The sequence below is a fragment of the Dipteris shenzhenensis genome, chromosome 32 (assembly GCF_047967505.1).
Source record: "Dipteris shenzhenensis isolate YYH24624 ecotype China chromosome 32, Dip_SZ_1.0, whole genome shotgun sequence".
In the NCBI taxonomy this organism is placed as follows: domain Eukaryota; kingdom Viridiplantae; phylum Streptophyta; class Polypodiopsida; order Gleicheniales; family Dipteridaceae; genus Dipteris; species Dipteris shenzhenensis.
Window position 1 is genome coordinate 31344834 of NC_141627.1, and position 23935 is coordinate 31368768.

Consider the following 23935-nt stretch of genomic DNA (forward strand, 5'->3'; position numbering starts at 1 on the left):
TTTTGGGTAGTTTGAGTAGCTCCATGCTACCTTAATGGGATAGCAGCTTCAAGCAAGCGAATACCTTTCATTTCAGATCATTGAGGTATGGATCTGAATGTTGTACCAATTCATGGATCTAAATGCTCTACCAATGCACATACAAACTCAACTTTGTAAAGGCTTGATCGCTAATTGTGAAGCCTCAAAAGTTTAGAAGCCTGTGTGTGTATGTACACGAACAAATAGTATTCACATGCATCGTGGACAAAGAAGCGATGGAAAAAGTTGATGTGGTGCGCTAGCAAATGTTGGAAGGAGGCAAACCTTTGCATGGGCAATAGTAGATGGTTAGATAAGGTAGCTGACAAGTGGCAATATGCATGGATAAAGAGAGCTCTCTTCTACGAGATTCTTGCCTCTAATTTTGTCTAGAGTCACTTTGGAAACCCGAAATCAATGGAGCTGATTTCGCTCGGTTGCATTTACAAACCATGCTTATAACAATGCTCATAGCTTAGGGAAGAAATATAGAAGGTTCTTGGACTGTTGCTAATCACATTGTAAGCCTTCCTTGAGAAGATGTAGTTTGTGAGATCCTCGAACAAGCCCCGTAGGGATGAGGAGGATCCTCGATGGTGGAAGTCTCATAAGCTTTCTATCTACATGCAATAATAGAGTTTCAGTTTGGCTTTTAGTCTCGTCTTATTCCTCTATCATTTTATGTGAGTGTGTGAACTAGAATCTAACAAGTAGAAACACCACGAATTGTCTAGTTGGACGCAGCATGGCCAATAATGATGGGAAAAGTCTTGCAATAGTCTAAGACTATCAATACCAAGGGGCTGGGCCAATGTCCAAAGTATCAAACATGTTGTTTTATAGTAGTACCCAAGGAGAATATACATTTGTTGGGTTTGATCCTCTTCTTGTTAGAATGTATGAGAAAATACAATACTTTCTATACTCAAATGTCCCGAAGAGATTTTTGGGTTTTGTAAAAAGTAGGGTTTGGATTGTTGAAATGTGCATACAACAACTAGATGGAAAACTAACAATTTGTTGAGTTCTTAATTGAATCAAATGGAACCCATTGTGCTGTGAGATTATTATTTAGTTGCTTGAGTCAATACTTGACCCAAGTGGGTTTGTAGGCAAATGATTCGCCTCTCATCAACATCAAATGGCCACTCATCTAGCTGAATGATTGAGTTAACTGCGCGTACAACCAAGCCAAGCAGTAGTGAGGGGGGCTTGTAGCCCGCTCCTCAAACCACAAAATTGTGAGGGAGGGAGGGTATTAAAATAGGTGCTAAAAAATGGAGATGCAGAATATTGAGTATAAAGCAGATAATATGAGCTTGAAGGTGACACGTTGCCATGTGGAACGCCAATCCAAATGGCGAATTGTAAAGAGGGCACGTGGCCGTGAGATTCTGGAGAGCTGGATAGGCCACGTGGAAGGTCAACAAAGTGTGGAGCTTTTGAAATTTGGACACCATTTTCGAAAGAATTTGTTGGATTGCAACAAGTTCAATCTGCGTTTTTCTGTTCATCGATTTCTGTGCAAGGAGGCTTCGGTTTCTGTTTAAGAAGGCTTCGATTTCTGTTCATCGATTTCTGTTCAAGGAGGTTTCGATTTCTGTTCATCTATTTCTGTTCAAGGAGGCTTCGATTTCTGTCCAAGGAGGCAAGGAGGCTTCGATTTCGCTCGTTCCCAACAGCTCAATCAGCTCGCTCGTTTTTCTTTCTGTATCCGATTGCAAGGCATTTTTTGGGCATCCCCTCTTCTGCTCGCTCATTTGGATGGAGATCCAGCATGTGCACCTCAAGACTTCGTCAATCGTTGGAACACGATGAGGTTCTGTACATGCCAATCCTTTTCTCAACCGTAACGGAGTCGTCGGACGCCTGAAAGGGTTTGTAAATGCTCCCCATCCTTCAGTAATAACTCTAGACCAACACATGGTCGTCTTGCAATATGTTCTGTCGAAGACACCTGGTTGTCTTGCAATGCGTAATGTTTGCAAAATTTATTCACACTATGTATTGTGAATGCAGATGTTTTACTCGACTTGTCACGGGCTCGTTCTCCTTTAAGGGGATTGTAAATGGTTTGCCCACTGGTTCCTGCCTCAGCAACTGCTAGGGTCTTCTCTGAAGGTTCTACGTTGGCCATTGCAGACGGTTGCCTAGACACGTTTGGAGAATTGGAAGCTTTTTCTTCAAACAAAAGGGGCCTTTTAAGATTCCAGGTGTACTCTCACACTGAAAGGAGGAACCTCCCAAGTTTCCAACGTAGGATTTTTATTGTCTCGGAAAACAAGAAGGCACCAGATCTGTTAGAGTTTGCCAGGAAGGCTGCGAATCTTTTTGCAAATTCGAGTACGAATTTGTTGGTCCCAGCTTCATATAAGACATCTAACAGAGGTAAGCATATCGAAACAGACATAGAAGATTGCGAACAATCTCGGACACAGACTGGGCATGGAGGAAAGGAGTCAGGATCACATCTTAAAACAGATAGGCTTGTTCTAGATTCAGCCAAGCGCCCAATTCTTTTCCCGGCTCGGAAGAGAAGTATTTGGACGAGTATAAGAACTGAATTGAACGGTTTTGAGGCTACACCTTCAGCTCCCATTCCACCTTTTACCGGAAGTCTTTTCACATTTCTTGGATTTGTGCTCATCGTCGGGGTCATCCTTGGCAAATGGATAGAAGGGGCATCAAGTGGGGTTCAACGGTCAAAATCAAGTAGTGGGGAAGTAGAAACTTCTGGCCAGCTGAAGGCTCCAACAGGAATTGCTGTGTTTTTGGAAAGCGACCTGAAAAAGAAAGAATCTGTAGAATGGGTCAACATGGTGATTGGGAAGCTATGGAAGGTTTATAGGCTTGGTCTAGAGAGCTGGCTGGTTGGCTTGCTTCAACCTCTCATTGACGACCTTCAAAAACCAGATTATGTGAAGAGGGTGCAGATTAAGCAATTTTATTTGGGCGATGAGCCTATGTCTGTCAGAAGTGTGGAGAGAAGAGCTTCGCGCCGGGCTAATGACCTTCAGTAAGTGCATTCATACAATGGGAGCGTCTAGACAAAAATGTAGAGTTCTGTTTTTAGCAAAGTCTTGAGTTGTAATAGTTGAATGTTTTGTAGTGGAATTTCCTCTGTTTCTCATGCTTTTGTCCACTTGCTTAAGTTTCATGTTGAGCTTTCAACGCAAGTGCTACACTAGGATGAAACCGCTGTTTTTAGCTTCAAGGAAGGTTTGATTTTCAGAGTCAAGTAGTTAATTCATTAGCTTCGTCCGTAGACTGACCCCTGTCTGTGTTCTGTCCTATGCTTTTGGTTCTGTTTGCCCTCCTGCATTTCATCATGTACAAGCTGCTTTTCCTTGTGTTGTTTTTGTGCCCATGCCTTGGAGCTAAGGGTTGAGGGAAGGAGAAAGTGTGCAGCTTTGTTGCAGTAGATATGCGCATTTTGCAATGAAGTTTAATGTTTTTCACATACACCATCTTACTCTTTCTATCCTTGTTAGTGGCCCCCAAAGCTAATTGGCAGCTAATTATTTTCAAGTTTTGAGCGAAGTAGAGTCAAAGGAAGCTTCCAGTTTCTTTTGTTTTTGCAGGCATATAATTCTTAAAACATCAAAGCAGCTATTGTTCCTGGATGGTGATTTTATATTACTTGTTGTATCATCAATTATGTTGTGCTTCCAAGGACAACATATTTTTCATTCTCTCTCTCTCTCTCTCTCTCTGTGCGCTTGCGCGCGCGCGTGCACACACACACACACACATACATACATGGATACATACATACATACACATACATACATATTTGTGTGTGTGTGTGTGTGTATTATGTATGTATATGTATACATACATACATATTTTTTGTAAAAGGAGTATATCATCAAGAGAAAATGTACATTCGAACACACACACACACGCGCGCGCACACACACACACACACACACACACAGGCACATCATGGCTACCGCTTCTGCCATTCACTGCAAGCAGATTTGTATGCGTGTTTGTGAATTCGATCCTATGGTTGACATTGGATGAGTCATGTTTGGCTCCTTAACTTTTGTATGTGTGTGTGTGAGTTTGTTCCTATGATTGACATTGGTTTGGCTCCTTGGGATTGATCATGCAAAAAGCTCTTCTCTCTCTCTCTCTCTCTCTCATGATTGGGCCAAGATTTATGGATCAATGCTAGAGAGAGAGGTCAGCTCTTCACATTCGAACACACACACACACGCGCGCGCACACACACACACACACACACATAGGCACATCATGGCTACCGCTTCTGCCATTCACTGCAAGCAGATTTGTATGCGTGTTTGTGAATTCGATCCTATGGTTGACATTGGATGAGTCATGTTTGGCTCCTTAACTTTTGTATGTGTGTGCGTGAGTTTGTTCCTATGATTGACATTGGTTTGGCTCCTTGGGATTGATCATGCAAAAAGCTCTTCTCTCTCTCTCTCTCTCTCTCTCTCTCTCTCATGATTGGGCCAAGATTTATGGATCAATGCTAGAGAGAGAGGTCAGCTCTTCACAAAGGCACAGGGGCTGCGAGCCTTGGGACAGGCTACTAGAGTACTGGGGTTTGGAGGCAGTACTGTACCCTCATCCACATTTTCACTCTTTGGGCCGTCATCGAGGAGGCGAGGTAGAGATCCCAGAAAGTCCACGCTTGCTTTGAAGACTTTTGAAGGCTTTGACACAGTTCCACGAGCCTGTATGCTCAGGAGACTTTAGGAGATGCAGATCCGAGGGTCCATGATTTGGGGTGTGATGAGCCTATATTACTCAGGCAGAGGGAGAGTTCGTGCCCCAGAAGGTTTGTCAGATTGGATAGAGAGCACGATCGGAGTGAAACAAGGATGTCCCCTCTCAGAGACCCCCATTGGACTCTACATCGATGAGATCATGATCTTCATTGACTGCTTGTGAGGTTTAGGGATCACTACTAGCCGATTTGATGATACAGATATTGCTACACGTAGATGATATAGTTCTCATATCCTCCTCAGCTACAATCTACAGAAACATCTAGATGCTTTAGAGGTGTTTTGCAAGGAGAGAGACTTGACAGTCAATCTTGGTAAGACCAAGGTCATGATTTTCAATACCTCACTGGCAATACTTCATTGACACAATTTCACTTACCAAGGGGAGCCAGTGCAATCCTACTTATTTGATGATTCTTGCAGCCAGGGCAAGGCTTACAGGAGGTCATCAAGCTGTGGCCTGCTTAGAGCAACGGGGTTTTCAAGCACACTTCAGGACCCTTCGATGAAGGGATGGCTATTTGATAACTAGGGAGGCTGACAACCATGTATGCAACGTCCTTCTAGGGGAGTGATCTCTCAACGATTGAAGGAGATTTGAGAGACTACAGGGGATTATGATCCCGGATGATTCGGTGTAAGCTTCAGCTCCTCATCAGATAGTAGAGGTAGAGTTTGCCACCACTTCAGATTGATGTGTCTTGTAGATTATTACATTTCTTCATTGGGTTTGGACTTTTCCTAGCTAGAGATTTTTGAGGTTGGCACTAGAGTCATTTGGGAGACTAGTAGATAGAGGGAGTAGCACGGCATGGTATGCATAGGTATCGAGATGGTTCCCTAGTCAAGCTATTCAAATGGACCGACTTCCCTCATTTTAGTGCGTACTGGATGCACCGGACCCCTAATCCCATGAGATGAGATCAGCCGTATCATATGGTTGATCTACTCCAACGGATCTGGGGGGGGAACGAGGAGTTCCCCACCAAGATTTAGTTCTACAGCGACCACTTCTTGAGAGTATTAGAGGATGGAGTGATCATTAGACCCCAGTTCCTAGAGGACATAGGAGTTTCACATGCATGGAGGTTGCTATTGGAGAGTTGCATGTCTCGTCCCATTAGCTAAGGATTGAGGCACAGAGAGCTGCAAGCACATCCAGAGAGCAGTAGATCTGTAGACTACGCACATTGGAAGAGGTGGAGACAGAGGAGCATTTATTGTGTAGTCTGGGGACGATATTACTGCCTCTTTCAAGAGGGGCTCGCTTTGGATCACTCTTTTGGCTGATCCACTTTCATGACCAAGTGTGCGTTGGCCTCTAGATGTGACGACATAGAGAGACCTTGTTGAGGCAGATCAAGTAGTAGCTCTAGATGATAGCACCGCAGGAGACTAGGATAGTGCGAGCATAGTGACATGTCATGGACACATCTACGCATTTGAGTTAGCTCCAAGACATAGTGGGGTGGAGCTAGCGAGCACGAGTTTAGAGTGGATCAACGGGAAGAGACGATGCGGAGTGTGGAGCTAGAGATGTAGAGACCACACACGATACAAAGGCTAACCAGAGCACTCATATGGCTCACTAGGCTACAGAGACCATGGAGACCACGCCCCCGGCCACAATGAGAGACGACTCGACAGACATACATATGAGATATCTTTGCAGCTCACCAAAGCCACCATGGCACTTGGTTTTATATTTTGAATACTAGTTTTGAGTCTAGAGTTTGAGCTGTTGAGCTTCTTAGCTTAGCGTAGCACTCAGCAAGGGCCCTAGCGAGCCCTTTGCCTCAGCCCACAGTGGCTTGTATGAGTTACTTTTTTTAATTGTGCTTTGTTTCATAGGCTGCGAGGTCTCCTGAAGACGTAAATCCATCTTTCTTTCTGTGTGTGTGTGTGTTTGGGTTTTGACTTTGGTGGAAGGAAATAAATGATATGTCATAAAATAACCCAAACCTGAGTAAGCATAGCTCCATACAAGAAAATGATGGGTTTAGACATCAACTACAACACAGTAAGTTGAAGTGCAGTAAGCTGAAACCATACTCACATGCAACAAGAGCATGCATAAAAAGACATAAGATAGGCTCTGGGCAAAAGCATGAAAAGATGAGACACATTAGATGTGGTGTAGGAAGAAGATATGAATGATGCAATAGATATACCCTTTTTTATCGTGCAGGATACAGAATGGGAGTGTTAAGGCACTGCAGAGGAAATATGCATTCCGCTGACACATGGTGGAAATTGGTCTGAATAAATGGGACGAAACTTAACAGTCATAGCAATAGATCTATAAGACAATTTGGATACAGGACATGCACATAGTATCAAAAAAGGGTATATACCTATGTAAGACTACAATATATCCAATCGTACAAATTCTTCCGATCCTACAAATACATTAAAAACTAATAACAACCTACTTTCTTTAAAGAGGCGTGTCACATATACCATTGGCATGAGAGAGAGAGAGAGAGAGAGAGACATACACACACACATCAGGTAGTGGATTATCTCATTGGGTCCCCCGCTTTGTATCTTCTGTTTCATATCTCCACATCTTTACCCTACCACCTGGACCCAATCACTTTTCCCTAGCTCTTACAATGTCTACTATGTACCTAGGTCACCAGCTGAGCAGGTGAGCTGTCATGTCAAAAAGTTGTGCAAGGTTGGAAGGGACTGTGGGATAGAGACTTGTTTTTATACTTCATGGATAGACCCCTATCTAGCAAAGAGATTCTTAGACAGTTTAAGTATGAGTTAGCTGGCATCTACTCCTTTGAGGCTTGCAAGTTGGTTGGTCAGGGGTTCTTCTGAGTGGTGGTAGAAAACTGCGAGGAGAGAAATAGGGTTCCCCAATACATTGTTTCTTTAGGACCTTACTGTTGGAGATATTGGGTCAATGCCTCACATGTGAGCCCCCAAATGAGGAGAGCTCAGGGGGTGACAGCTCAGCATACTTGTGGGTAGATAAACCTATAGGGGGAAGGACCCCATGTGGGCAGTAACATGGCCGCCACATGGGCAGCAGATCATCGTCCTTCATAGGGTATATTTGTGGCAGCTCGAAGGGCCATCCACAGAGTACCTATAAGGAAAGAACCCAGCCATAAGCCCAAGGAGAGGACACAAAGTCTGCAAAAGTTTGCACCGGCAGCAAGGAAAAGGCTGCAAGAGAAAGAGATGACCAGGTGAACAGCAAGGCTGTACAGCAGGTACAGGTCGGGGCAGACAGACAGCAGATACAGGCCCAGCAAAGGGGCCTGCAAAAGGGTTATTTGTAGGTGCAGACAACAGCAACAGACTGGTCAGCAATGACCAGGGCGGCCTATTTCAGGGGGACGCACCTGATCAGGTTGGCTGATCTGATCAGCCAGGTCAGGTATCCGGTCGGCCTAATTTGGAGGGCTTACTGCTGAGGCCCCAGGCAGGGGGCCAATGTCACTTCAGAGAGCTTGGACTGCATCCAGAGCAGCCAGAAGGAGCCTAGGAGTCTACTCAGCTTGCAGATCAGAGCAGTTGGAGTACCACATACACAGAGTGTTCTTTGCAGGGCAGAAGTCCATACATCTGCAGCACACCTGTGTCATACCTACTCACTATAGGAGAGCATAAGGGTGCAGAAAGGGGAGCTTTGTCTGCAGTATGCCATTGGAACATATCTTTGCAGGAGTTCTCAGCCTTGGGCAGCTAGTGAAGCCTATCACAGAGGCACATGGCAGAGAGGAAGAGTTTCCTTCAGAGGGTGCAGCAAGACAGAGCCTTGTTTTGGTGTCTTATCTCAGGGATTGTTTCTAGAGGTGTTTGTACATATGTTGGCAAGTTTATTTACTTGAGATTTACTTATATATCTATTCTTCTTTGGCTACAGATCTGAGTTCTCTTTCAGGTCTGAGTTGCCCTCTTTACTTCTAAGTAAGGACAAGTGTTTAAGTTGTGTTCTGTTAAGTATCTTGTGATCTCGGTGTGAATCTTCTACTGTGGAGTAGTGTTGGCTTTAAGCAAGCAACCTACCTTTTACATGTGCAAGCACTAACTTGGCTCCCTTGAAATCTCTGTTATGTCTGTTTTTGGCTGTGGATCACTTTTTTGAACTTGCCCTAGTATTGTGCTAAGGTTATTTATTTCACCACTGTGGGTCTCATATGCTCCATTCCCAATGGAGGTGGTGGAGGGGGAAGGGAGAAAGATCTGCATTGCTCAGGACTGAGCCAAGCAGATCTTGAGATACCATTAATATCAATTCATATACAAGAGTAAGGTAGAACAAGATTGTATATGGGACCTTTTCCTAACAGATGTGCCAAGTAGAGCATTTTTCTCTGCGATTTTTGAAGAAAGCATGGGATGTGAGATTCCAATGGACGCACCTGATCTAGGAATCATGAAGTGTTGTAGAACTGGCTTATTGGGGACGTTACATAATGTCCAAGCATGCTAAGTTCCTATGTTTAGGTTTGTGACAGGTGAAGACAAGTTTTTCTCTAAGACTTTCATCTATTAAAAAATAAAACTCATGGAAGAGATGTGAATCAAATCCTCTTCATTCTTGGCAATCATTGCCCTCTTTTTGCAGTGAATCTGCTGCTGTTAATCTATCCACGTTTGTCTCACAGAGAGGATGTTACATCCACGACTAGACATAACTGGCTATGGGGTCGCTAAACCCCCTAGGCCAGGCTGACAAGGGTCTAGGACTAGACCTGGGAGTCGGCATAGGGTCTGTCCCGAGGTTAGGACGAATCTAAGGATAGACCTAAGCTAGCAATAGAGAGATCTAGATCACTAGGAGTGAGCTAGTCTGCTATAATTGGCAGTGGAGTGCTAGCCAAGTCAGGGTAAGCCAAATTTTGACCATAAAGCAAGGGATGCTTTGCTTTAGAGTTAGCCTAGCTAAGAATAGGGCTAAAGCCAATAAAGCAGGATACCTAGTCTATAAGTATAGGCCAGGGGCTCATGATCAGGGTCTTGAGGATGTGTTCCTCAATGACTAGGACCTGCTGGCCAGAGGGCAGTAGCTAGGGTGAAGAGCTTGTTGTATGGGATGCAAGTCTGGATCCTGAGGCTGGCTGGCTCTCGTATCCAAGTGGTTTAGACCTTAATCTTGAACAGTAAATGGTTGGACAACCTACTGTTCTGAAGGAATATTGTATGATTGATCATGTTACTTTTTATGACTCGGATGAGATTGATATCCTAAAATGAGGATTCACTTGCTTATTGGCAATCTGATAAAGGAACTCAGCAAGTTGATCTTGTGCTTGGATTGAGCACGAGAAGGAAACACAATCTAAGACTCTATGTTCCCGTGAACACATAGCAATTTTGGGTTCTGAAAGAGAGAATTCATGATTAATAGAGAAGCAATACAAGAAGTACAATCCTTGGAATGAGGATTTCTTCTGGGGGGCTTATGGGAAAACTCTGGATAGAGTTATCCTTATGGACATGGTTTTGAGATGTTGGATGACATCAATCAGCCCAGTGGGTACTTGACTGAGTTTCCACCAAAGACAGGTCTGGGATCCCTTTTCAAAGGAGAAGGAGAGAGAAGAAAATCTAGCAGATGCTTTGCTGGAATCTCTTAGGGGATTCAATAGACCTTAACTTGAATGTTTGTATCCTACCAAGGCCTACATCATAGATGACCTGAATACTAACATTCAGATGGGTGGTCTGCAGTAGTATGGGATGTTGTAGATGCTATTGTGGGTGCATTAGAATTCCTTAGTGGTAAGAAATTCAGCATCTCTACCATTGGGCCCGCATTTGGTAGATGAAGGTTCATTCTTTGGTGATGAGGAGTTCAGGGTAGTAACTCCTAGTTGCTAGATACCATGGAGTATCGGGCACTCAGTCATTGGTGAGTGGGTGTGGCCAAACGTACCCAATGAGCTATTGTTTGTTACTCTAAAGTAACTGGGTAGTAGATGACCATAGACTTGCTGATGAGCAAGTGGGTCACTGACAACTTTCGGATAGAAAGTTGAGGGCTGTAAATTAGTTGCAGCTCGAGTTTGTTTTCCTCCCGTGACTTATATCAGTATAAGTCTTATTTTAAGGGAAGGAGAATGTTACGTCCACGACTAGACGTAACTGGTTATGCGGTTCACTAAACGCTAGGCCAGCTTGACAAGGGTGTAGGACTAGACCTAGGAGGCGGAAGAGGGTCTGCCCTGAGGTTAGGACTAATCCAAGGATAGACCTAAGCTAGCAATAGAGAGATCTAGATCATTAGGAGTGAGCTAGCCTGATACTTGGCAGTGGAGTGCTAGCCAAGTGAAGGTAAGCCAAGTTGGGTTGAGGCTTGACCATAAAGCAAGGGATGCTGCTTTAGAGTATCCTAGCTAAGAATAGGGCTAAAGCCAATAAAGCAGGATACCTAGCCTGTAAGTATAGGCTAAGGGCTCATTATCAGGGGTGCTGAGGATGTGTTCCTTAGGACCAGGACCTATTGCTAGAGGGCAACAGTTAGGGTGAAGGGTTTGTGGTATGGGACCCAAGTCTGGATCCTGAGCGGCTGGGAGGTGAGCTGCTAGCACCAACCCTTTTGGGTTGAGTCTAGGGCAGATGCCCTGATCTGGATGGGTTGCTTGTAGGCTTGGCCTGATACCCCACTAGGGTCTAGGGTTGACCAGACCTGGCGAGGGTTGTTTCAGAGGAGGCCTTGAGCCTTCTTCAAAAGGAGCTTGCACACAAGGATTTGCAATCCTCACCCACTAGCTCTTTTGAGAGTTAGTGTCTATGTAGATTAGATTTCATGGTGTGGGAAAAACATTGATATGTAGGAGTGTGTAGGGCTTGTGTGTGATGTATGCTGCTTTGGCTCTAAGGGATGGGACGTGGCGGATGTCTAGAAGGAGAGTGCGGATTGGCATTATAGAGGCCCTCTAGATTAAGGTGGAAGTGAATTTGGGTATAGTTCAGCCTCTGTCTTGCAGACATCTGTGGCAGTTCTGGGCTGTTACAGGCTGGACGAGTTTCTTTTTGGGCCTTCTGGGCTGTGTTTTTGGCTGGTTGGTCTGTCTTTTTCTGATTTCTAACAGAGACCAGGCTGTGGATGCCGTGGTTGGTCTGTTGCTGGGCAGTAGAAGTCTGGTGGTTGAGATTTTGGGCTGATTCCAGGTTGGGGCTGTGTTCCAAGTGATTGTGCGGTGAGATTACTTGCAATTGGTCAGCTAGTGTGCCTTGCTGCGCATTACAATTCACTGGTTGTTAGTCGAGGGGCACCGTAATAGCTAAGGGCTGAGTGCTGGCCTTGCTTTCAATGGGATTGATGCCGTAACAGCTAGGTTGGGCTGAGATTGTTGGGTGATTTCCATTGTGAGAGCTGGAGGCAGGTTGTTAGAAGGGCTTTGCCTTGGGATTGGATGCTCATATCGTTATGATTGGCTGAGTTTGCTGGAAGCACAGGATATGATGTTAGATGCCTACATGAAGGATTTAGGGCTTGTTGTAATCTATTATTAGTGAAATAAATCATAAAGAAATACTGCAAGGGGTGCCAGCTGATTTGGGGCCAATCGGTGTACTATGTCTTTGAGCAGGAGCATTCTAGCTCCCTTGTGTTTTTGTATTTGCTAGTGTGTTGCCAGTGGGATAATACTTGCTAAGTTGTGTTTTTCCCACTTCTCATAGGTTGTTCCCCATTATCCTTAAATGTTTTCTCAACCTTGTGCTTAGGTTGTGTGCACTACAACAGAAAGTATGGGTCATCTTCCTCGTTCTATCGAGAGGTAGCGACAACGGTTAAGGAAACTCTTCCCAAACTGTGGTGAGTCATTTTTTGTCTCTCCATTGTTTGTCACTCCATTTGAACGTAAAGGGAAAACTTGAACTCGCTCCCATGTCTTCACAGTTGCAATGTTCTCACACAAAGCAATACAAACAAGCAACGATCGAGCTGGAAAACTATGCAACACTAGCAAACTTTAACTGGACAGCTATGCCTAGGTCAACTGAAGATCATGATCTTAAGCATGTTAAGACCAGCCATATAGAGGGAGATCTTCATATCCTTCAGGGAACTAGATGAGATAGTTCTATCATACTTGAGTATTACCTTTTGAATACGTGGCTTCTTGCGGCTACGTTGACTATACTCACACTTTCCTTGCTAAGACCCAAGCACAAGTGTTTCCAATCACACTTCTAGGATCCAAGGGGCTATTAGGGCTACAATGGCTAGCCTTGGTAGGCAGGGATCATCAGGGTTCTACCAGGATTATTGCCTTTCAACAAAAATTCACATATATGCTTCGAAGATAGAGATACAACATACCTCCCTCACTCAATCCACCAGCTCTATGTTCTATGATCCTTGACATACACAAAGAGATGCATTCAGATGCAGTTTGAGTGGACACATCGATCCCCATTGGGATAGTTGATAACGGCCAGGATTGCAAAATGCGTTTGGTTGAAATTGAACGGTATGGAAATGTTTGCAAACGCTTGGAAGATCCAAATGTCAATATTTTCCTATCTTGGCGTTGGGCTTACAAAAAAATTTACCATGTATTAATGATGAATCACGAATGCTAGTTCGCAGTGTTAAGTTATATGATTCAATTAGTTGTGAATGGTGAATCATTGCTCAAGGCAAATTTTTTATTATGAGTCCAATGTTTGGATTGTCTGAGTTCTCATGTCTCGATAGGTGAAGGGATGATACTAATTAATGCTGCATGCTGCACAAGTAAAAGGCCTCTAGAAAGTTCATGCAGATCTTGATATTTACAGTAAACATATATGTTTAGTTCTCTTACTTGTATTGCATATGCATATGTTTAAGACAGGGCCAAAAGTTTCAATTCCAAACGTGTCTGGAAACATTTTGAAATTTGTAGACATAGTGCACATTACATTGTATTACACTTCAATTGTACTCTGTACTTAGATTTTTTCTTGAAAGTGAGAGAAGCTTTTAGAGTTTTCTTTTAGCATTTTCCCCATTGTACATTGTCTCGTACAAAGTTTGAACAAATCCTCTGTGTGTGTCTTTGTTTGTTTTGTGAAGTTAACATCAATAATTGGTTCTTTTCTACATGGTTATGTTTGTCTTGCTTTCCAATTTTTAGTGGCAGACTTCTATCTATGTTTGGCACATTTTATTGTCAGGATTTTGTGTTGAATTACTTTATGTAAACCACTAGAAGTGTTTGTAAAGTCTCATTTGCACCTTTATTTTTCTGGAGGTCTTTCTGTTGTCTTGATTTGGAGTCTACCAGTTAGAAATGCTGGATTTTTTATGAGAAGTTAAATTCGATTTTGACAGGTATCATATTGGTCTACGATACACAGGTGGAGCCCGTATGCTCTTGTCACTGAAGCTGAAGTGGGGATTTTTCCCCATTACCATACCAGTTGGTGTCCGTGGTTTAGATGTAGATGGAGAGCTGTGGGTGAAGTTGCGTCTTGTACCATCAGAGCCTTGGGTAGGAACTGCAACATGGGCATTTGTATCTCTACCCAAAATCAAGCTTGATTTGTCTCCATTCCGTCTCTTCAATCTCATGGGTATGGGTCTTGCCAAACTTCAAAATCTTGGTGCTCTGCTTCAATAAATTTGAACGTCTATAGATTCGAGATTCGACAAGCTTACTTTAAAGTGTTTCAGGTGTTCTTCAGCCAAACATTAAGGGCCTCCATTTTTTCTCTGTTCGTAAACTTTAATGTGATGTGTTCTGTGTTGGCATGGCTTAAAATCACTTCTTGAGAAACAGTGTTATTGCATGTCAGTTGTTTGTAAACAAGTTTGTAGTGGCTGCTTAAGGTAATTATGTGATGCGTAGATGCCCAAAGTGCTCTCTAGAAGTGGGTTTAGAGGATGCGTTTCTAAAAAGTGCAGTTGAGGGAAAAGTTTGTATTCAAGAATTTGAGGATAGAACATGGAAAGGTGTATGATAGAAATTCCCAGAACTATATTGATTTCTGAAGTCTCACTGACACGGTTTTTGTGTGTTCGGCTTCCATGGAGTTGCATGTAGCAGCCATTCCATTTCTTTCAGCGTAATTTTCCTTACCACCTTGATTTGTTTTGATTGTCTTTCAAATTCGCAGCATTGATTTTCGAATCATATTTTAAACAGAGTTTTGCAGTACTGGTGCTCTATAGTTAGTGACAAGTCTGTTGATGCAAGTTGCATGTCATTTTAGTTTTTCTAATGAGTTACAATTTTAAGCAGATTTTTGACAAAGCTCCTTACACAAGATCTCCCACAACTTTTTGTTCGACCCAACAAGAATGTGATAGACTTCTTGAAAGGAAAAGCAGTTGGTCCTGTTCCAAAAGATTTCAAGGGGGCAACTCTTGAGGGCAACAAGGATTTTGCAGGGGAGCTTTCCGTGACCCTGGTGGATGCTAGAAAGCTCAACTATATACCTTATGGTAATGTCTGAGAGAAACTTATGCTTACTAAAACTACTCGTTTCCTAAATTTCAATGCTTTCTATGGAGCATGGCTTGGTGCACCTTTGTTTATAACGAATTGTTCTATAATTTCTGCAATTTGTGTAATCTGTTCCCAAGGCATATATTATCATGGGTTGGAGACTACTGTTTAATATGATGATTAATGGCTGTCACAGTTGATCTAGTCTATACATTCAACTCCGATTGCCAATGCTTTATTTAGCTCAAACTTACCTGAGCCTCGAGATTTTGTATAAGACAAACGATTGCATATTTGAATCCAAGGATTCATACCCATGCATTGAGACATACTAGCTTTTCCCTCTACCACAGATAGCAAAGTAATGCTTCAGCCAAGATATCATACAAACACCTTAACCTGACGGTAAATATAAGGATTGGTAAATAGCAAGAAGGCTTGGCTACGATCAGGAGCATATTTGCTTGTAAATTTGAAGTCTATTTAACCATAACATCAGTTTGACTCTTCAATGGTATTGTCCTTCCTCAAGAGATTGAGAAGTGTAAGATAGCTTTGAAGTCGAGTGTACATTTAGGAATTTGTGACCTTTAGTATCGAATGATGTCCTAACCTTTATAATAAAATTTCATCAGTTTCCTAAAGAGAGGGATGATCTATCCACAATACACACTTTGTGAAGAGACATATTCCATATTGACAGTGCAAAGCTTTAAACCTGATGTCACAACTTGCGAAAACTAGAGGACGTTTCCCCTGAGTGAGTCAGAACAATGAAATCTTATATAAGCATTCCGTAATATGATATAGAGAGTTACCCTCAAAGTCAGGAGAGGATTGCAGACAAATGGAATCTCTAGAATGATACAGGTTGGTCTGCCCTTCATCTCTAGAGTGCTGATAGAAACTTTATACGAAGACCTTTGTGTAAATTAATCTCTCTCTCTCTCTCTCTCGCGTGCGCACGCGCGCTGTTTCTTGTATGAGGTATTTTCTATTGGTGTACTTTGTCCCATAGGCCCGGGAGGCCTCTCAAGGACATTAATATATCTTTCTTTCTTTCTTTCTCTCTCTCTCTCCTTGCTCGCTCGCCCCCGTCTTTCTCTTGCCACACATACATGTGCACACATTTGTATGTATGTATAGTTACATATAATGCACTTTTTGAATCCAAGTTTTCATGAAAAATGTCAAATTGTCTTTAGGGAGATCACAAAATGCTCTATTGTGATCCAAACTTGTATATGTCGCATGGATTTTATGTCTACAAGCCTGCAATGTCAAAACTAGGGTCAAAGATTGGTTGTTGAGGGTCTTGATGTGGGTAAGGACTTGGTGTTCCGAAGGCTCTACATGTCCTCTAAATCATGCCAATGATACCTATGGTCAAGCCTTCAAAAGTTAGCTATGCATGACTTGATGGCAGGCTGATTCCAAAGGTCATTGAAGGTAAGTGCATAAGCAAGTGCCTAGTTGCAAAGCATGTAGTAGGGAACAGCAAGGTCTAAGGGGTGGATTAGAACTGTCGTGAATACATGAGGGAGTCACAGAAGTGAGGACAAGATTGTTCTTGATTGCCCATTATTGTGTTTTTGAACAAACGGGTTAGATAAATATATGGCTCGGTATTGCAGCTGTCTAGAGTCAAGCATATTAGCAGATGAGCAGTTGTAAATGTGATTTTGCTTGTTTAAGAGTTGTGGCAAGTGTTTGCTGATTTGTCAACTGTTACGCAGCACGTTGGAATATACTCATGTACAGAGCATAATCAATAGTTATTGTGTGATTGATATGAAAGTGCATGTAGTTTTGCTGGATCTGATCTACGAAATGGCTCTACTAGCTGTCAATGAGTATCAGCATTGCATTTGAAGATCAGCCGTAATCTATTTGGATGATTTGGAGCATCAAGATACATACGGTTTGCAGCAACAGCTAGAGATTTAGAAAAGAAAAAGGAAAATCCAGAGCTTATGATTGGGAATCAGTGCTGCTGTATGGTCGCTAACAGTTTGCATTGGCTGGTGGGTGAGGAAGTTCTGGTTGGCAAGGCTATTGCGCTACTTATTATGGGATCCATAATAATTTGGCTGACGGAAGAGACAACGTGAATGGAGCTGATGAATGGGCAAGCTTTGGGTGATAATATCTGTGGTTATGATCATCGATTGAGTGGGAATTTTTAAGGCCAGCAATTTTGAACAATCAACAAAAATGTATATCTGTTTCAATTTTCAGTGTTCGTTTCATGGTATATAGTGTTTTTGGGGTTCCTGCTGTATTGGTTTGTGAAGGACGTTGGGTTTTGTATTGTAGATATAGTTGGAATTTCAGTATTTAAAAAAGAAAAGGAAAAGATGAAACAAACAAGAGGGATGGAAATGGTTTTGAAACAGAAATCAAAGCTAAAACTTCATCTTGGATTCCATAGTTTTGGGAATTTGACCAGTATAGCATGTATTGTGTTGCTTGGTACATGAAACACAGAGTTAGTTGTTGACTACAAAACTTAAAGAGTCTTGAAAGTGCACTTCATTAGGCTATGTGGCAACAAGTATTACTCTGTATAATGTCCATATAGTTGAGGAAACAAAATTTAAACGGTTTAGCATTGCAAATTATAGGTCAGATAAGGATTTGATTTGCATCAAGAACCAAAATCCAGATCTCAAAAACTAGCTTCACAAATATAATGAGGCATCCATTTTTCCTGAATTGACCAATGATATGATGACAATGGGCGAGCTATGCATATGTTAACTGGAGAAGCGGATAAGTGGTGGCTTAAACAGGGGAAAAATGGCATAGCTCTTAGTACATTAAAAAACTCAACTTGAATCAGCATGTAGCTTGTCTCTAGTCTAAGGCTCTTGAGTCTGGGCGAATCATGTACAACAGTTCAAGTTATGGATTCCAATTTCACAGACTCATAGATTAGATTGATAATCACCACCATCTGTTGATTGAGGTTAGATACAAGTACGCTTGCACATTTGGATGAAGCAATGGCCATATCCTTGGACTACGAAGATATGAGAGCTAGATCTGGTGGATTTATGCCATGCTCAATGAACCTTTGAAGGACAAATGATTGGTTATACAGCTCAATATGGTGAGACTTGAACTCGTCTGAATCTGAGTTATCTTCTTGTTGACATGGCAGGAGGATGCAGTCTACCTAACTGCACCATCGCATCGTAAACTTTACTGTGAGTACAATGATCCCACAAATAGCTCACATGGTTTTCTCAGGGATGTTATGCCCCCATGGCTTTAACACTAGACTTAAGAAGGGGCTTTTGCATAGAACTATTTTCAAGTAGGCTTGTTTCTTTGGTTTTCGAAATAAAGTAGATCCTTGTTAGAAAAAGACGTATATGCACAATTTTAAATCACTACAAAACACGGAATGTGATCAACTAGCGTGCAAGATATAGTTTGGAAAGCCAGCAATGGGAGATCAACACCACCCTGCCAGAAGATGCACCCTGTGTTTGGCAAATAGAAGATACGTGAGATTTTCCCGGGGAATTTTGCAAGACTATCCCAGTGCGAAGTATTTGAAGGATGCGGCAGGCCCCTTGCTAGCAAATCTTGGACTCAAACCGTGTTGCAGAAGATATTAGCAAGAAAAAAGTGACAAAAGTCTGTCTGTGGTAAGCACCTGTCCAGTAGAAAAGGCATTGGTACCTAAGGCTCCTTGCCTTATTTTATAGGCAGCAAAGAACACACAATTAAACCAATTGCTTACAGCAGAGAATGCCCATGGAAGGGCCAGCAGGTTATGCGGCACAAGGAGAAACGACTGTGAGAAGCCGATGTAAGGAGAGGAATGAGCATGAGTCATTAACAAGCAGGGTGGGACAAAGTAGTACAAGTGTGGAGAAAACACCATGAGTGGGCTGTTGCAGCTATGTTCATGTAGTAGATGAATTTTGTTGAACGTAACTTACTGTCTGAAGGCTTAGAGATGTCTTAGCACTCGGAATATGGAATTGCTTTCAATAGCATTGATGGTATAGCATTACTCACAAAGAAATACATTCTGAATCATATTTCAAAGGTCGACTCAGGAGGTTGAATAACGCCAACCAAAAGGGACTCTAATTTTGGACCCAATTCATGGCCTTGTTGAGGTGTTATAACATCTTAAAATGATGTGTTGATATAGACAAATTTCTTCTTAGTTTTGTCATAGCTACTGGTTAATTGACCTACTAGGGCCTCTAAGTGCAAGAACAATGAAGCCAGCCAAAAAAATTGACCAATAATACAGCACTATTATCTCTGTAGGCTATAGCTGTGCCATGCAGGTGTGCTGCATTGTGCATATTTCCTATGGTTGATAAAATTTATCTTCAAGGAGTAACGTTGCAAATGTGTAAAGACATCTTAGCCAATCATGTCTTAACCTCCGCCCATGCAGTTACAGTGAATCGTTGCTGATCTATGGAATGTACCCGCAAGTATGTCACAATTACACAATATTTGTTGTAGTCATTGTCCCCTGTTCACCTCCCCAGCTTGATACCCAGCCAATTTCTTGGACTTCCTTGATGTTTTATGAATGAACACCTTATACAAGACACCAGACGTCCCACCCATCCTTGAGCAACTCCAAGGCGCTTTTCCAAAAGTATAGAGTAGAGGGATTATGGCCAATTGTGTACTGCAACATAGATAGCCCTCCACATGTGAGGTCTTTCCATACATTGCGAGTTCTGCCAGTAGCTGAGAGTATGGTTGAGCAATTTAGAAGTATCTACCACCATCAACTATGACCTAGTGGTCACTGCTCTGATGTCCCTTTTCCAATGACTTCTTTTCATGGAGATGATCCCTCAAATTGGGCTCTTATGGATAGAATACGATGTATTGTTTGGCCATGTTGTGGCTTTTGATCTGGATACAGAGGATCATAAGGCACTCCATGTTTTTTCTATCATCTTTGACATGTCAGGACTTGCTTCAAATTTTCAAAACATCAAAATGATATTGGGATCAGACATGCTATTTTTGAGGAAGAGCAAGGGTAAATACTAAGTCATTTCACCAATTACGGGACTTTGTATGTGAACAGCCAAAACAGATCCGTATGTATATTTGAGTTTGGGAGACCAGGTGATTCGAAGCAAGAAGAACAGCCAAACATCAGTAATTGGACCCCCTGGAGGTCCCATTTGGAATCAAGTCAGTATGTTCTTGCTCTTGAATCTCTATTGAATCAGTGAGCTGCTGTTTTTTAAAGGATTGTAAGTAATGATACATTTTGTAACTGCACATTGTCTTCTGTTCAGGATTTCCAGCTACTTGTGGTGGACCCAAAGACTCAGCGGTTAGATGTGCGGGTTCGTGATTATCTTGGACTCACTTCATTCACAGTGGGCTTTGGTGAGGTACTGCTTGTATCTGCACAAGATTCCTGACTTAGTCCATGAACTTGCAACTGCTGAAGGTCGCTTAGAAACTCTGAATTGCATTGTCAAATAGGAAATTTAACATCAGTGTGTTTAGCAAAATTTAGATTAGATTAAGAGAGTCCAATAAATAATTCATCCAAACTGTTTGATAGAATCGTTTAGGGATAATGAATCAAATCAGCCTTAGATGGCCTCCTGGTAGAGTTATGCTCTGCTTTGTAACACACAATTTGTACACAACAAAGTCTGTCTCCGATTGACCCAGGATGGCTGCTTGTAGATACTCTGCTTATTTTTGAATCTGCATGTCTTTCTGTTTTGTCAATCTCTTTGCCCGAGCTAGACATGCAGAAGAGCACATGCTATGGTACCTTTAAAAGTTCCATTAAAAACATGGGTACAAAATTGAGCAAAAGTGCATATGATCATCCTCATTCAGATGACCGAAATGAGAGGGTTAATCAAGTAATGAAAGATATACTTAGAGCAAGTGGGAAACAAATTGTAAGGCTAGATGGCAAAATTCATTAACAGGATATAATTCCTCGTATTATGGGCATGATCCAAGAGCTTAAGTACCAATAGCTGGGAAAAAGGAAGACATCAATAAAATACTTTTTAAAGCATATCAATGAGACAAGGCAAAGGACAGATCTGCCTCAATCCACTCAAGATTGAATTGGAGCTGAAGAATGCAAGTATCTGATTTTGGGTTCTTCAGTCTTCTATCTTTGTGAGCGATATAAGTGTTGTCCTCTGCATTTGAAAGTGTGAACCATGTTACAGTGTGGGAAAGAAAGTAAAAAGGGTGGGAGAGGTGAAAAAGCAAGTCTTTCCCATATAGAATACATGATCTGTGAAAGTCAGAAGTAAACTCAACCCAAACATGAGACATCCTGTTGGAGAGCTTGAACACCTGTCCCAATGAGAGTTAGGCAATACCCACCCCAAGTCCTTTGAAGTGTCTTGCGGGAATTGATCTCCCACAAAAAAGCCTTTAGAGGAAATGGTGGTGGATCAAGATGGAAAGGGCTATTACTGAAACATTGAGATAAATTAGCCCATGGCTGCAAAGTTTCCTGGTTGAAGAAACTCCAATTAGATGCTCAATTTCCTAGAATAAGGATTGCCCAAGTGATCCCATAAAGCATCACCCCATGAAACGATGCTCAGTTAGTATCATCTGCAAATCCTAGGTTATGAGCCTGTGATGCTTTGACTCTCAGCCTCAAAGAGAAAATGATGTTGATACCCTTCCCAAATTAAAGGAATCACTAAGTCTATTATATAGAGTCAGAAAGTATCTTGATTTGCATGAAAGACAAGCATGTGCTACAAAATGATAGCCCTCTAGTTATGTAAGAGGTGAGTGTTTCCGTCACTGGGACACACAGATCTAGAGCATGCCTACAGATGCATGCTCTCTCTCTCTCTCTCTCTCATGCCAAATTGGCCTAGGTTGGTCTTAATGAAGTCCTATCGACTTATTACACTTTTTTGGCTACAACAGGTGATTTTAGGAGTTGGGTTGGCCTAACTAATGTCATTCAGCTATGTCTACAGGGTCTAAACTCTCTGTGTGTGTATGTATGTGTGTGTGTGACACACACACACACACACGCACGCACGCACGCACGCATGCATGCATGTACGGTGCATGTAGTTATCCTGAGTACAACCTTCTCCAACCAAGGTGCATTGAGCAAGGGATATGAGCACGACCAAGCATGTTGATTATGCATACTGCCTGCACATACACACTTTTTTTTGGGTGAAATCCAGTTATCATATTATCAGAAACAATCCTGAAGAAAGGGACAAGAAACAGTCCCAAAGACACACACACACACACACACTTTTTTTTTGTAAGAAGCAGTATTCATTAGAAAGAATTTACAGTCATAGATGTCCCAAAATGAGACAGCTACTACTTAAACTGAAAACAGTAGTAAAAGACTTCCAACTGGGCCAGAGGGTCTCCAAGAAATGCGTATCTTGGAGATATTGATGGAAGGAGGATTGGAAGAAGTTATAACATCCAACCGAGAGTGCTTGTACAATCGAATGTTACGAGCGCGCGCACACACTTTTTTTTTTTGTAAACACATGAGCGCACAGAGACAGAGACACAGAGAGAGAGAGAGAGAGAGAGAGAGAGAGAGAGAGAGAGAGAGAGAGATTTGAATAGATAGTGCCTAGGGAGAGAAAATGAAAGGTGAGGTGTCAAGGCAAAGAGGTTGAACAGGACTCAGCATCAGTCCCCAAAAGAATCTCAAATGTTCAAGGCCTACTCCTTTGTTAAGGGACTAAAGATGACATGAAACTCTTAAGTTTAAGCACTTGAACCCTGTTAGATGGGCTAAGTTATCCTTGTATGAATATTGCTAGATCTAATCCATCTGTTATGATCCCACCTATGTTCTGTTTTAACTTGTTGCCGTTTTGCAGGTGGATCTTAGTACACTCCAAGATACTGTTCCAGCTGACAGAGTTGTCACCCTTAGAGGCAGTTGGGGTCCATTTCAGACACGGTTTGCCGGAGAAATTTTGTTGCGGCTGACATACACCGCTTATGTTGAAGATGAGGACGAAGACAGGAAAGGAGACAGAGCGCTGCCCTCTACTCAGCATTACTCACATCTAAATAAGAAAGCAGACAAATTATCTTTGGTCAACGAAGTGGCCAACAAAGCCATCCATTCAGTTCAGGGAAAGGAATATATTAATGACATACTTACAGCTCTGACAGCAGAATTCAAGAGTGGAGTTCTTGAACATTCCTCTGATACCACAGAGGTTGTAGAAGCAATGGATAATGATGGGACTTCGAGAGTAGAAGTTTTCGGAGTCACAGAGGTAGGAAAGAAAAATGAAACTGATGATGGGAGCATAAAAAATTCTCTGACACCTTCAACAGGCGGATCAGAAAGGACCACTGCACGTGAGTGTTTCCCCTGTCTTTAGCTCTTTGCTTGTTGATTTGATAAGTCAATAGTATTAGAACTGTGAAAACACTTAAATGAAACGTTCGTTTGAGTGAGCTACAATGTGCCTTTCTACAGTTGGAAGTTACATGTCTGTTATGAAACTAACAAATGATCATATGTTTTTTACTACAGGAATGGTGCTGCTTTGGCTTGGATTGGTGACTGGGCTTGTTGTCTTAGTGGATATCAGCTTGAATTTTACAAATTTTCTCAACCCTTGAATTGAATTCAATTTTCTAGGTATTTAAGCTAGCAAAATTTTGATCCTATCTTATTGATTTTTTCACCCTCCAACTTCCAGAAGGGTATTGAGTCAAGGGGAACAATTTGTGTTCCATGTG

At 42.2% G+C, this 23935-nt stretch overlaps 1 protein-coding gene across 3 annotated transcripts; it reads left to right on the top strand.

The window, feature by feature from the left end:
- Window positions 1–1476: 1476 nt before the first annotated feature.
- LOC147880605 (synaptotagmin-2-like) lies at window positions 1477–23935 on the top strand. Of its 3 annotated transcripts, none has more exons than XM_087371060.1 (9): window positions 1477–1923; window positions 2041–3037; window positions 14071–14312; window positions 14783–14804; window positions 14981–15183; window positions 20268–20377; window positions 20485–20583; window positions 23056–23548; window positions 23727–23935. In XM_087371060.1, the coding sequence occupies exons 2-9, from the start codon at window positions 2091–2093 to the stop codon at window positions 23813–23815; spliced, it is 2205 nt and encodes a 734-aa protein (XP_087227186.1). In that variant the 5' UTR covers window positions 1477–1923; window positions 2041–2090; the 3' UTR covers window positions 23816–23935. The 3 variants fall into 3 exon arrangements, with proteins under 3 accessions (XP_087227186.1, XP_087227188.1, XP_087227187.1); XM_087371062.1 differs by having other exon boundaries at window positions 14786–14804; XM_087371061.1 differs by having other exon boundaries at window positions 1477–1898.

Bases quoted from the DNA above. Each gene is read 5' to 3' on its own strand.
- LOC147880605 (XM_087371060.1), top strand. From the start codon at position 2,091: ATGGTTTGCCCACTGGTTCCTGCCTCAGCAACTGCTAGGGTCTTCTCT. The intron at 14,313-14,782 runs GTATGGGTCTTG...AGTTGCATGTAG, and splicing joins CCGTCTCTTCAATCTCATGG to CAGCCATTCCATTTCTTTCA. The intron at 15,184-20,267 runs GTAATGTCTGAG...GTATGTGAACAG, and splicing joins GCTCAACTATATACCTTATG to CCAAAACAGATCCGTATGTA.